Consider the following 13,948-nt stretch of genomic DNA (forward strand, 5'->3'; position numbering starts at 1 on the left):
CAAAAAAATTGATTTAACATAGGCGATAAAATATAATGTACAAAATGAACAAAATAAAAGTAACGATTAATATAAGATTTTGCAGAATCGACAGAAGTGCAATTTTAATTTTACACATGAATTATTGCGAAAACATCTAGTATCGTTAAAGAAAAATTATTTTTATAGCCATAATCCCCCCGTAGCGTTAAAAAAATTAGACACACGCACATTTTATATATATGTATATGTGTATGTATAATGTATTATACATAGAATCAATAGATATATTATATATCGTATAAGTATCAGCAAATTATTTCGAAAATCGATCGAAATTCTTCTCATACCTCATACTATTATTTTCTTAAATATAACAGAAATGTAAATTATGTCAAATGTACAGTTATCTTATCAGGTATGTATAAAACAAAAAAAATCATTCTTGTTAAAATAATTTTTGAATTGCCGCACTGATAATATTGTATTTCTTCTCATAAGCAATGCACATTTACACATGTGTATGTGTATAAAAAATAATAATATGCTATTAAATATTTAAGCTCCTTTTTTTCGATAAAATTGCACTCACTATCAAATGAATTAAATACTACTAAATAAATCATATAAAGCCATATATAAAATCTTTAATAGCGTCTCATTACTAGTTTCAAATATTCTTCGTAAGAAGTGAGATTTGTATTATATAATATATATTATATATTATGCGATTTAAAACATTTAATATAATGGGAAATAACTGGAAAACATAGGAATAATAATAAATACACTATCGGCGTCTTCCATTGACATAATTTATTTGGGATCTAATAATAATTAAAATAATTACGTAACACAGAATATCAATAGCAGTCTACTCATTTCCTAGTAAAGCGACGGCATACACGTTATACGAGTTTATATAAATTAAAATAATTATTAATTTTTTTCTGTACTGAAGCGCCATTGCACGTGTATACTCGGATTATGATTAGCCAATGTGATTCTTAATTTCACATGGTTTGCTTATGCACCTCAAAAATTTTATTTTTTTACATCATTCTAAGTAGACTCATCATATTATACTACAATATCTCGACATATATATATACTTTATTTATATATTTATATATATATATATATATATCCATATTTTTTATATGCATATGCATTTATAAGCGCGTGCAAATATACTATGCACGAGATCTCTCGGTGACTGTTGCTCAGTCCACAGGAACATTAAACTCAAAATACAATAATATTAAAATTTATTATTTCAATATATATAATAAGTCTATCTACATAATATATATAACTATCGCAGAATCTATATCTAGTATGAACGTTATGTCCATGTTTTCAATTATTTACAAAGGTACTGCCAGAGGCATTCGCTTGTTTCTTCTTTTTCTTTAGGCTTGCAAAAATACGGATTGTCAGTAGCTTTCTTATACCCATCTGCTTGAAAACACGATAATGAAAGATGAATAGATGCATTCAAAATGGAGAGAAATTGCATCACAAGCAATTTGTATCAAAACAATAATTTTCGAGCGTATTTTTCTATTTTATGAGAAGAACGGCAAAATGCATGTGCATGTAAAAATATCATTATAAACAGTGCGATTACGAAGACATGTTTTCTTTATAAAACGCTGCCATATACGATGTACATAATTGCAGCACGAGTTTATACTCAATATAAAAGTACGTGTAGCTTCAGAATTTTATATATACAATAAAATATACCTAAATTTTATAAAACTTTAATTTAATGTGTAGGAGCACAGCAAATTTTGCTCATTCCAATTTTCAATTTTTAAAAAATATTTTGTTGTTTAGTTTATCGAAAATGTTTAAAGTAAGACAATATAATTATAAGAGTTTTTAACAATTAAGCAATTGGATTTTAATTATGAATACAGATTCTTTGGATCAATACGATGCATTAAATAGAAATTTTCAATTTTTATGTAAAAAGATTTAATCAAAAATATCTAATATATTTTGCTTCAGATGATGTGATTATCATTTTTAAAATTCTTAAGATTTTCTGATGTGATTATCATTTTTTAAATTCTTAAAATTCTTAAGTAAACATCAAGATAATGATTTTTATATACATGTATTAAGAATACAATGTCCTCAATATTTGTTTATAGAAAGATAGGCACATAAATAATAATATTTGAGTGGATTATCAAGAGCATTTAGTTTATATTTTTTCTTAAATATATATTTGATGTGACTTTTAAAAAAGAAACTTTTTAATTAAAAAAAAATCTTTTAAAAATTCGTTCTCAATATATGCCTCTGTTTAATAGAGAAATCGGTATAATTTCTAAGTTATTTCAAGTTATAGGAAGAATTTAATTCTAAATTTTCTACAGTAAAACATGATATAATATATCTTTCTGAACTGAGGATAATTATAATAAGTAGTATTTAATAGTAAAAAAATATCTTATTTTGACATAATTGGGTATGTGCAGAAAAACGTGCGTGATGTTTAACATTTTCATGTTAATAGTGAACTTTCTTAATGCTCAAAGATGTACACTTATTATTATATTTGTAGTTCATCAATATTTAGGCCGCTTAAAGTTTTTTTCGTACACATTCAGAACATAGTCACACAAGTTAATATTTATTATTAATGAAAGAAGAGTCAAAAATATTCATGCGCATATTCACAGACGCATGTTACGTTTCGAATTTATGTTAACTCTTAAGTATCATAATATAAATGAATCGCAAATCTGTTTTGAATCTTAGTAGATTATATTTACTTTTCACGCTTTTAATATATTTGATATTGCTTTTTAGATTTTTTATTGCTATCTTTAACTTTGAAAAAATGATATAAGAATGCTATTGATAAATATTTAATCGTAACAATACTTGAAGAATTTGTTATAACATAAATAAAAACAGATGGAAACTATATACAATATTTGTTATAAATTTTTATTATAATACTTAAGAGTTACTTATTTCTTCGCCAGATAATAAATTCTTCTTAACTACGCGCTTTTGTATATAATAAAATCATATCACAAGTTTCGAATCATTTATCTTTGATCTAGGTGCATAATTAACATGACAAAATATTACAGTAAATATCACATGGAGCGATGATATTTCAATTAAATAGAGTAGCGACTTTACTAAAGATAAAAGTCCATTCCTTAATCTTACAAATAGAATTATAATTTTGGGCATTACACGTTTTCGTTCATAAAATAATAATTTATATACTTTCATATATAAGGATAGTAAGCTCAAGCATATGACTGATCCAACGATATAGCTATTTTATTTCCTTTCTCGACCCAATTTCTAAGACGTCCTCTAAGTTCTTCAAGACTTTTCGATTTTGCCTTATTTATCCTCTTGTACTTCACATCTTTTGGCTTCGTCACGGATCTGTGATTGCTCATTACCCTATTGTATGTCACCTGAAAGGATAAATAGATTTCTTATGGAAATATTAATTTACACATATTAGCGTGGATTTTAAAGTTAAACATGAGGAAAATCTAAATGAAGAATATATTTTAAATTAGAGTGTAATTTGCATTACGTTCTAAGTTTATGTAAATCTTGTATTACTTTTTTTCATTAGGATTTTATTTCAATAATCGAGTATTTCACAAATATTTTCTAATAAATCGAATTCTCTTATACGCCGATAAGATTTCAAATAGTTTCTGTTACCTGCGCCTGTTGGCTTTCGTCTCTAGGTCTTTCGCTGGGTGGAGAATCTGTATCTTGAGCCAACCTTTCGAAACTGCCGTAGAGATCCTGAAGCCTGCCCTTTCCGTTGCCTAAGTTTTTCATTCTCCTGTCTTCGTATTCCGAATTCTCTGTCGATTCCGACGGATCCTGATTATTTTCGCTGTCACCGTCTTCCTCCACGGAATACACGGTTTCCAGAATCTCCGGTCTTCTGAGAAAACCATTGCAACGTCGCATCGACGAATACTTGTTCGACGGTTCCACCGCATCGGACACGGAACGGATCACAGTTACATCAGTAATGTTAGAACGAAATCTGTGGATTACAATTAGAATATATATAAAATCAATTATAGATATATTTTGTAAGAGAATTTGGGAAAATTCTATTTATAGAGCTTTATGTATTTTATGTGTACATATCTGTTAATATTTTGATTTGTATATTAGATATAAACTGTGATTTTTTTAAGTAATTTTCGTTAAAAATGTTTTTCCTTACTTATAAGATAACAAATAGTTATAGTTTCGCATTTTATCGTAAATCAAAAATTAAAGTGAACTTAAGATACATTGCTACTTTATCATAGAAATTTTGAATGTATTTCAATATAATTATTACATACCGGCATAAATAAGTATTTTTAAAAGTATTTATCATTATTCTCTTAATGTCATTCCAACGCAGTCTGTATTGGTCGCAATCACATTGAAAACGATATTTTTCCAAAGAAATTCAAATTATGAAATAAGATGCTTTCAGCATGTTTAAATCTTGTTTATATTTTTGCTTTTGCATACTGAAAACAATGTAGCATTATTTTAAAAATAATTTTATTAATTCAATGACATCATTAATATAATAAAACAAATATGTTATGCTCTTATTTTAGTAAAATTTTGTTTCAGTAATATTCAAATAACAAGAAATATTAGGACTCTTAATTTTTTAAAACAATACAAAGATATGAAGGGCACATAAGAATCAAATGAACAATTAAGAGCGTAGAAAGACAAAATATAAAATATATTCAATTGTGTAAATTCAAAAATTACAAAAATATATATATTACGCTTGTTTCTCCATTGAGTCATCTTCAGGTAATTAATACAAAAACGTAATCACGATATTACCTGAGTATAATTATAGTGATATAGAAAGAAAATACTGTATTAACATAAATAGTAGCGAACCAATGAATGCCTCGCAAAGAATCGGAGAAAATTGCTTGCAACTACTACGGTTTGTCTGAAGACTGAATGTTTGTAATCTCTCGATATTCTAGAGAAAGGAAATTGTGTTAAAAAATATAGAATTATATTTAAAGCAAGCAATAAACATCCGCTAAGCAAAACACCCATATGTTTTGACGAGGTTATTATTATGCAGAAAGTTTGCGATCATTGGGTGAGCATTTCGTTTAGAAGATATTGCTATTTGCTTTAAATACAATTATATATTTTTTAACACAATTTCCTTTAATATATTTTTTGTAGTATATTTTGGTAATATATTTTTCTGTAAATTTTGAATTTATACAACTAAATATATTTTATAATTTGTCTTTCTACACTCTTAATCGTTCATTTGACTCTTATGTGTCCTTCGTATCTTTATATTCATTAATACTCTGTTGTCATAAATCAATAAGATTATCTTCTTTTTCTGTTTCTTCTGCTTCTTTTTCTTCTTACGTTAGACAACTTTCTCATATGCTTATGCGCACGCTGATTATTCAATTGCTAAGCATATGAGACCTACAGTTTTAATGCCGATTCCGAACGGCGGATTTTTCGAGAGTGTTTCTGTGGACAAGGATACTCTCGGGAGGTTGCCGGCCTTGTCCGAGAGGAGGCACGAGCGTAAATATTTTGGTTCCTCTTGGGATCGAACCCAATGGTCCTATTGGGATCTCTGGCATGATAGACCAGTGCGCTGTCCGTCATACCACGCTCGCGCTCAAGATTATTTTCAATTAAAATAATGCTGTTGATACAACATTATTTTTTTCCAGTGCACTTCTCATTCTTACTTTTCATATGTCCTTATATTCTATTATTGCAATAAAAGCTCTCTTAATTTCATAGACGGTGCAGGTGACGTATGTGTAAATCTGTTTGAAAAATATTCACCTTGGTGGGGCAGGATCGTCCGCGGTTTCCTCGAGCACCACGGCGCTGTCGCTATCCCCGAGACTGTCTAATCTGTCCAGGGCGTCGCAAGGTGGCGAGTCCCGAGTGCTCGTGCTCCTCTCCGCCAATCTGTTCTGCAACTGCCGGATCACCCTTTGTTGTCGTAAAATAATGGATTCTCGCTGACTCAGACTGGCTTCGATTTCCTTCTGCTTCCTGCAGAGCCTTGACTCGAACAGCAGAAGTTGCGACGACAACGTCCGCAGCTGCTCAGCTTTTTCCCGCGTCAATCGAGCCACCAGGTCCTCCTGCGAAAAACGTCACGATTACAAAATTGAAGACGAGTCAATAGCGTTAATTTCCCATTAATTCGCGGGTACGATAAACTGCGGGCTCTTCACCTGATAATTCATGTATGATAATTAATAACGGCGCGAATTCGTGCGGCTGCGAAACCAACCGGCATTTCGCCATTTACTTTCAACATTAAGTAATTAATCAAAATCGATCTCTCGCTGCCATTATTATTAATATTTGTTTAGCGCCGTTAATTGATTTCCCCGGTCCTCTCATCTCGTTTACCGGTAAACACCGTTCGAATGGATATCGCTCATTAGGACGAGATATAGTGTTGAAATCGTACTTTTTTTTCTTTCTTTTTTTTTTTTTTTTATCAAACACCGCGCACCGATTCATGCGTATTTGTGCAAACATCTCTCGAGTCCACTTGCTTTACGCGAAGCACGTTATCAGTATGCGTGAACGGCAGATACGTGCCGTTCCGCTGCACGCGTTTCCTCCGTACGCGTCAGATACGTGCGTGAAGCTGCATGTTTGCACTGAACGATGTACGGTATACCTACACGTCGTACATAGCCGACCGCTTTGCATGAGCATTGCTCACGTCTCCTTCCTTCCGTCCTCCCGCACGCGTAGAGGATGAGTCCATTACTTTCGCTATTGTGTGCAATATAAACAGTATCGCAAGACGACCAGGTGCTATCGCCGGTGCGTGTCACGCACTTTGAAGACAGACGCGGAAAATAATTGACACGTTTGACCGATAGACGGATCATGTGAACGACCGATTAATAGGCACCATTCTGCATTCAGGAAAGGGAAGTAAGAAGACATTTCTTTTATTGCTATTATATATCAAAGGAGCAATGGTAATCCAATCTCTGGAGTTAAATAATATTTTGTTATTTTATTTCTACGTGTATATCAAAATGTAAATCAATCCATTTCTATGGTCAGTTTTAAGGTAATAATCGTCCGTATTAATGTACTTTAAATTAAAGACAAATGAAAAAAAAATTTTAATTATCGTTTTATTTTATAAACAACGTGTAATGAAAAATAATTAAAAATTCACGTAGAGTATCATTATTCATATTTTCATAAAAAAAAAAATAAAGGCCGCAACACAGGTGACTTTTGCGTAACGCATAAGAGAATTCGAGAGAGGATCAATCAGAATCCCTCATTTTTACATGTTATGCAAAAATCTGTGCTACGGTCCTAAAAATTTAAATTTTTCGTAATTACGAAGAGACAGGAAATATTGTTTTATGTAGCAATAAATATATCAAGTTGATGTGACAATATGTATATTAAATATGAAAAATCTTAGTCATGAGGCTCATACTTGTCTTTTTCTTTTTTCCGATTTAGAATACACGTTTCTCTATTTTCACTGATTAGCACATTAAAGAAAAATAAATTTTTACAAAAAGAAATAGAAAACGTACAAAAATGAAATAGATGATTATCAAAAATGGAAAGTTTTATTCGAAAGTTCTTTCTTTTAAAGCTCGGATTCCGTAACATATCTGCGCATAGGCATATCACGAAAAATTGTCTTTTACTATCGAAATGAACTCTCATCAAGTATTAACATTTCTCCATTTAAATTCGATGAAAGTATATGGAAAAGTTGTTATTTGATAAACTAGCCGTCCCGCTGGTATTTTTCCCGGCTAAGGGAGAAAGAAGATCATTTTGTAGCAATTATTCCTTCGCAGATTGCCAGCAAATTTAGTGGGAGCCCTTTTTTTTCTCGCGGGGTCTACCCTCGCAAACCGAGAATTACCTCTAGTCACGCAAAGTCAGACGCGAAATCGTAGGATGTCACGAGACGCTCCTCCGGGCTTATCCCAGAAATGCTCGGAAATCTCTTTACAGCAATGACTCGTGACGGCAGCATGCCGTTTCGCTTACCTGCTGAAATTTATCTTTCCCGTTGGCATCATTATAGGTCTAAGACGCAGACCTGTCCAATTTGAGCTCCAGTGCCAAAACGCGGAATAAAATCGACGCGAAAAATTCAATGTGAGTAAGATTTCATGGACTGTAAAGTGTTGATAGGCACTCGCTCGAACTCATATCCACGCTTTACAGTCTCCGGAATATTGATTTCTTTGCGTCAATAGCTTTGTGTTTTAGCTCCGGAGCTCAAATTGGACATGAATTGGATAGAATGTCCAAGGCCAAAATGTATTTCATGATCGGACGGAAAATTATAATTCAGATTTTTCATCAAAAACCTTACGAAAATACTTAAAGACAAAGGATATTTCTAGCAAAAGTTAAACTGCAGTTGAACTTTGTTTAACAAACTATCTGATGAAAGGCTTGTTTTTTGTTCCAATCAATTTGAGCCTTGACTTAATGGATATTTTCCAATTACAGTATGTCTGTGTAAGCATGCAACATTGGTTTTAAATATTTATTCGTTCGCTTCGTAAAGCGACAAAAATATGTACTCTCTTCGCGCCTAAATGGATCATCATGTATCTAATATTTCACTGTCTGTAACATCAGTCCGTGGGCTGAGCGTGTTTTATGGTTTTCAGAGGTAATAGCTTTGATCGATCGTCTTGCCTTCCTCCCGACTGATTCCCTCATCGAAGACTGCAAGACTGTGGGATTGCCTTTGCATGTAGAAATCCTTCCTGGTAATTGAAACTTACCTGCAATTTAAGGGTTCTTCGCCAAGCGAGCATTTGGTGGGCTTGTGCCCGCTGTCTCGCTCTGAGTGCCGCTATGACCGACTTGGCTTCCTCCAATGACGTCACTTCCACCTCGTTACTGTCCTTCATCGACTCGCCCGATAAGTCACTGACTCGGCGGCCCTCGTCGATAGTAGCCAATATGCAGCTGTCCATCGACGTCTCGTCGAAGCTGCAAATAGAAAATGGTGCGATGAGCGATTTGTCATTCTACTTATCTGACGATCTTCTTAACAAGTTACTTTAGGATATTAAAACGCCTCTCTCCAAGTAAATTGCTGCTCAAGTGATCCCTTTTAATACAAATGACAATAGGGGCATTGTAGAGAAATGCGATTACGTTAAAATAGATCGCCTTATTGTCTGCCTATTAAAATTATTGTCTCTACTTGAATCATTTATTCTTTTTATTACATCTATTAACTCTTATTTTTAACTTACACAATTTCTACCATATTCTTTATTTTTCCAATCCCATTTTAGCGTTATAAAAATGAAATTATAATTTAAAAACACCATAATTTAATAACACCATAAGTTAATTTTAGATGCGTTAATTCTAAAGACACTGTACCATTAGAATTAAATCTAAATTAATTAGAATCTAGTTGAAAAGTAATCAAAGCAGGAACGGCTCGCGTTCGGATAAGTGTATAATAATATTGAAAATGTTTGCGAATGATTGAAAGGTCGGAAATCGATATGTCTTTTCCGGACGATTACTTACACTTCGACAAGATATCGCAAAAAAAAAAAAGAGAAGCTCGAAAAGCTCGTTTTCTCCGAAAAGGAAAAGCAACCTTCGCGTTAAAAAAAAACGAACCTACGTGATTTAAGATTCGCTTGGGTATCTTTCGCATTTGCGTGCCGTTATTCTTTATTTTCTCATCGGCATAATGAATCATCCGACTATACAACTATATGAAACTCGACGCGAATCCTAGCACGATAAGCATGCACGCGGTAACTGATCCTAATACTGAGAAACGCGATCGGCGAATAAATCAGTGATCGTGGAAATGATACAGCTCCAGTTTAATAAAGCTTGACGATCAAACTGGTACGAAAGCGATACGCGTAAATGATATATGCTCAGTGTTATTATTTCTTCGTACACATACAATAACAATATAATGTAAAAAGACGATGTATTTATCGCAAGTCTTTGCTGCTCCGTCGAATCGACAAGAAATTTTCGACAGACTTAATAATTTCATACAGTTATCATTTTTTATATATATTTTTAATTTTCTTTAGATTGCTCTGTAATCTTTACATACCGTCAAATTTATTCTTTATTTGTTTTTACAATCAGTAAAGAAATTAGATATTTTTTAATCCAAAGCGAGATAATTTTATGTTGAGAGAATAAATGGATATAAAGACAAATACAATAATAGTAATTTATTTTTAAGAAATAATACAACATTATATATATATATATTTTTTTTTATATATTTTACGAAACAGCGAAACAATCATCTCAAAAGCAGGACAATCTGGTCTTATTACATATATGTTACAGCTGTTACGCGAGGCCGGTATACGTCCGCGGAATAGAACATCTCTAAAAATCGAAGTTACACTCGCATGGAAACTTTGCCTTTGGCTCTCACGAGAGAACGCTATAAAAACAGTTTGTGCCATACGAGCGATATCGACCTCTATATCTAGAAATTTACATCGCACCGTACATCAAACGCTGTATACTCGTATACCTATCGCAATTCTGTGTTCAAGATCGACCGAATGCACACGCAGCTGGTATACGAGCTCGCAGTGTCGTTCGAGAACGTAAGCTTCGATTAAAAGTCTCTCTCGAGAGTGCTCTCAATTAAAAGTAACTCGGCTTTAAGGAGGAATACATGATTTGTATAATTGAATTGTAGACAAAATTTGAAAAATTTATTTTTTAAGAAAAGGAATAAAAATTGGCATTATTAATATTATTTACCATTTTATAATAATTTTTCTCATTTTTCTAATTTTATAATAATTTTTATAATTTTTAATTAATTTTTTATATCTTAAATTATAGTAGTAAAAGTCTAAATGAGAATTGTTCCATTTATCCCTTACATTGAAATAAATTCGCAAATTTTAACTTCAATTTAACTATACAAATCTCCGCTGAAATCTCAGCTGAAACACGCGTGGCAATGTCGACGGATTGTCTACAGATTATCTTCCCATCGATGGGAACGAATTCCTTTTGGGTCGCGTGTTTGTTCGAGAATCTTTGGAAAGCGGCTGGCAAAAAATTCTGCATTGACTACTTACTGAATACGTAAACGGAAATGATTTCCTACTGTAAGAATTGGAAAATACATCTTGCTACAATACATACAACTTTCGGAAGTAAAATCTTAAAATGCATAATTTTATAACGAAACTTTTACAACTATTTCTTTCAATTGTTCCTTTTACGACTTTTTAATCTAATTTAATACAATTTTAGTTAGAAAAAAATGTGAATTTTAATGGATATTCTTGCAACTGAAACAGCTCTTTTCATAAAGTTAATTTGAAATTTTTGTTCTTTCATGAGTAGATGTAAATTTCACGAATAGTTCCGGAGGAAAATTAAGACTTTCTTACAATTTACAATTTACTTGAAAAATCTAAATGTATAATATTACAAAGCGCTTTCAATGTGAAACTTCTGTCTCAAACGTTCATTTATAGTTTCGCCCTTAGTTTCAACCTCTAAGATTGTACTATATAGTAAGCGAAGAAGAAAGTGCACGTCTCTCGTCGCAAGCTACTTCACGATATACACTTGGAGCTCCATGAACTCCAAGAGAGACAGTTGCGAAAGTTTCCTTGTTAAAGTCATTCCCGGTCGTTACGCATTCATTCTAATCGAACAGAGAGAAATCGAGGAAGACAGGGAAACTATTAACGCACGTAATCTACATAACAAGCGGAGAGAGAGGCTAAATCATTTACACAAATTTATATGAGATTTACTTAACAGCGATGGATTTAATTATCGATTATTAGTTCTAATTAAAAAATATTGGGATTGCCGTTGCAAAATTTATTTACGATTGTTATTTATGTTTGATTATTACAGTTAGTCGCAAATTTATAACGCACAGAAGTTATAATGTTTAAAATGCTACGAATGCGCACATATTTGTGGAATTGTGCATTTTTTCAGTTCGCTCTCTCTCTCTCTCTCTCTCTCTCTCTCCCCCTCTCCCTCTCCCTCTGTCTTTCTCTCTGACCTCTGACTAATTAAGTCCGGATAAATTATGCATGAATCGTTCAGCTGAGTCATGCCGCATTGTGAATTTGACGTTTTCCCTCTCGGAGGGCATCGATCGCAGGGTAACCTGCGTGATGAGAGAGCCAGAGGAATCGAAAACCCCCGCGGTGCGTACGATAGGAAAGGCACACGTTTCCGTCAGGTAACCTCGAGAGTGAAACCACCGCTGCGATATAAATGCGTTTCCGTCGCGAATAAAAATACTGAAATAATAAAATAGCAAAATGCAATATCCACGCGAAGCAACCTAAAAAGATGACTGAGGTCTGCGAGATATTGCAATCGACACGAGCTACGAATGTTGTCACGAATGTTATTACTCCGGGATACATTACGAGAAATTAATACGTAAAATTTAATTGTTATTTTTATTATAAATTATTATTGATTATCATTTATCACTCGTATTCTCGCGTAGTCGAATGCTCGTTATTAAAATATATATTTGAATTAATTGTCAATTATTATGTCCGATTAAAAAATATTGGGATTGTTGTTGCAAAATTTATTGATATCAAAATGATTTATTGATGGCTGTTATTTATTATGGTCGGATTATTAAGTCGGTTGAGAATTTATAATGCACAGATATGATAATGTTTAAAAGCGAATATTTTATTTTGTACTTTGCATTTTTTGGTTGTTTAACGATTTTAGACTGCCTCTAGGTTATTCAGTTCTTCAACAGCGTACGTGATAATTAGCGATCCCATGATAATTAGCTTTACAGAGAACTATTAACTCATTGCAGTCTTCCAGTAGACGTTGGAATAATCGAATAATTAGAGACAAATTGCGAACGTTTAATCTAAATAGCAATCTGCTTTTTGGAAAAACTTGTTAGATAATATCTTAATTATTTTTTTCCCCGTTAGCGACATTTTATTTCTTCTATTTTATTGTTGTACTCGTTATTACAGTAATGAGAAATCTCACCGTCTCTTAATTAAACTCATAATTAAAGAATTACCAGAAAAGCAAGCCTCATCGGTCTCGCATTAAGTAACACATTAAGTAAAACATTAAGTAATGTCTCCGGATAGCGAACAACAAAAGATAGAATCAAATCGTGTTTTTCCTTTATAAGAGAAATGCATTCAGCTCTTTTCCCAAAAGCAAGTATTAACCGCAATCTCTGTCACTGATGAATATGAGAGACCAGAGTCAAGCCTCGCTCTTTCCTGAAGGATTAATTCGAGTTTGCCATTATACGAGGCAGATCTCGCGATACGTCGCCCCGAGGGGTCCAAACATCTGAGGTGGGTCCTGGTAAATATTCCGTATGTGGCATTTCACATACCGCGTACACGTACGTAGAGGGGTGTATGCATATACGCGCATACACACACGTATCGGATTGTACGTTGCGACCAGGTGGACATTGTGCGCGCGAATCTACACGCACGGCGCGTCCTGGAGCGACGCGTATGTACACGCAGACACACCGCAGAAATACCGGACGCTCCGGGAGCGCGGATAATGCTCGACAGGAATTACAGTCAGGTGGCATCAAACGCAGAGAGTGCCGTGAAACCGCATATCGCCGTTTAGGTCGTCATCGAATTGCCGAACAGACGTTCCCGCAATTGATCGGGGTGGATCAAGAATTTTTAGACAACGTGAGCCGCGTAAGCAAATTTGATCTTCAAATAGAGACCGTTCGCCTATGAGACGAATGCAAAATGAATGAAGGGCGAATAAAGTGAAAATGAAATTCCTATTAAAAAAAAAACACATCGAGAAACAAATCTATGCAAACGATGTATGTTATGTGCAACCAGAGTATAAAAAATGGGAAATAATAAATCTAAAAAAA

General features: G+C 33.1%; 1 protein-coding gene across 9 annotated transcripts in view; it reads right to left on the minus strand.

Moving 5' to 3' along the window:
- Window positions 1–3,011: 3,011 nt before the first annotated feature.
- Window positions 3,012–13,948, minus strand: part of LOC108756282 — a 170,659-nt gene continuing 159,722 nt past the window's right edge. For 8 of the 9 annotated variants that reach the window (XM_018499963.1, XM_018499958.1, XM_018499961.1 and 5 more), the window contains 4 exons: window positions 8,823–9,033; window positions 5,851–6,158; window positions 3,697–4,033; window positions 3,012–3,437 (listed from right to left, as the gene is read on the minus strand). In XM_018499963.1, the coding sequence (XP_018355465.1) occupies window positions 3,261–3,437; window positions 3,697–4,033; window positions 5,851–6,158; window positions 8,823–9,033 (1,033 nt within the window). In that variant the 3' untranslated portion in view covers window positions 3,012–3,260. Of the gene's footprint in view, window positions 3,438–3,696; window positions 4,034–5,850; window positions 6,159–8,822; window positions 9,034–12,091; window positions 12,135–13,948 lie in introns of those variants that run through there. The other variant, XM_018499967.1, reaches the window with a different exon arrangement.

This window comes from Trachymyrmex septentrionalis, unplaced genomic scaffold (genome assembly GCF_001594115.1).
Source record: "Trachymyrmex septentrionalis isolate Tsep2-gDNA-1 unplaced genomic scaffold, Tsep1.0 scaffold97, whole genome shotgun sequence".
Classification (NCBI taxonomy): domain Eukaryota; kingdom Metazoa; phylum Arthropoda; class Insecta; order Hymenoptera; family Formicidae; genus Trachymyrmex; species Trachymyrmex septentrionalis.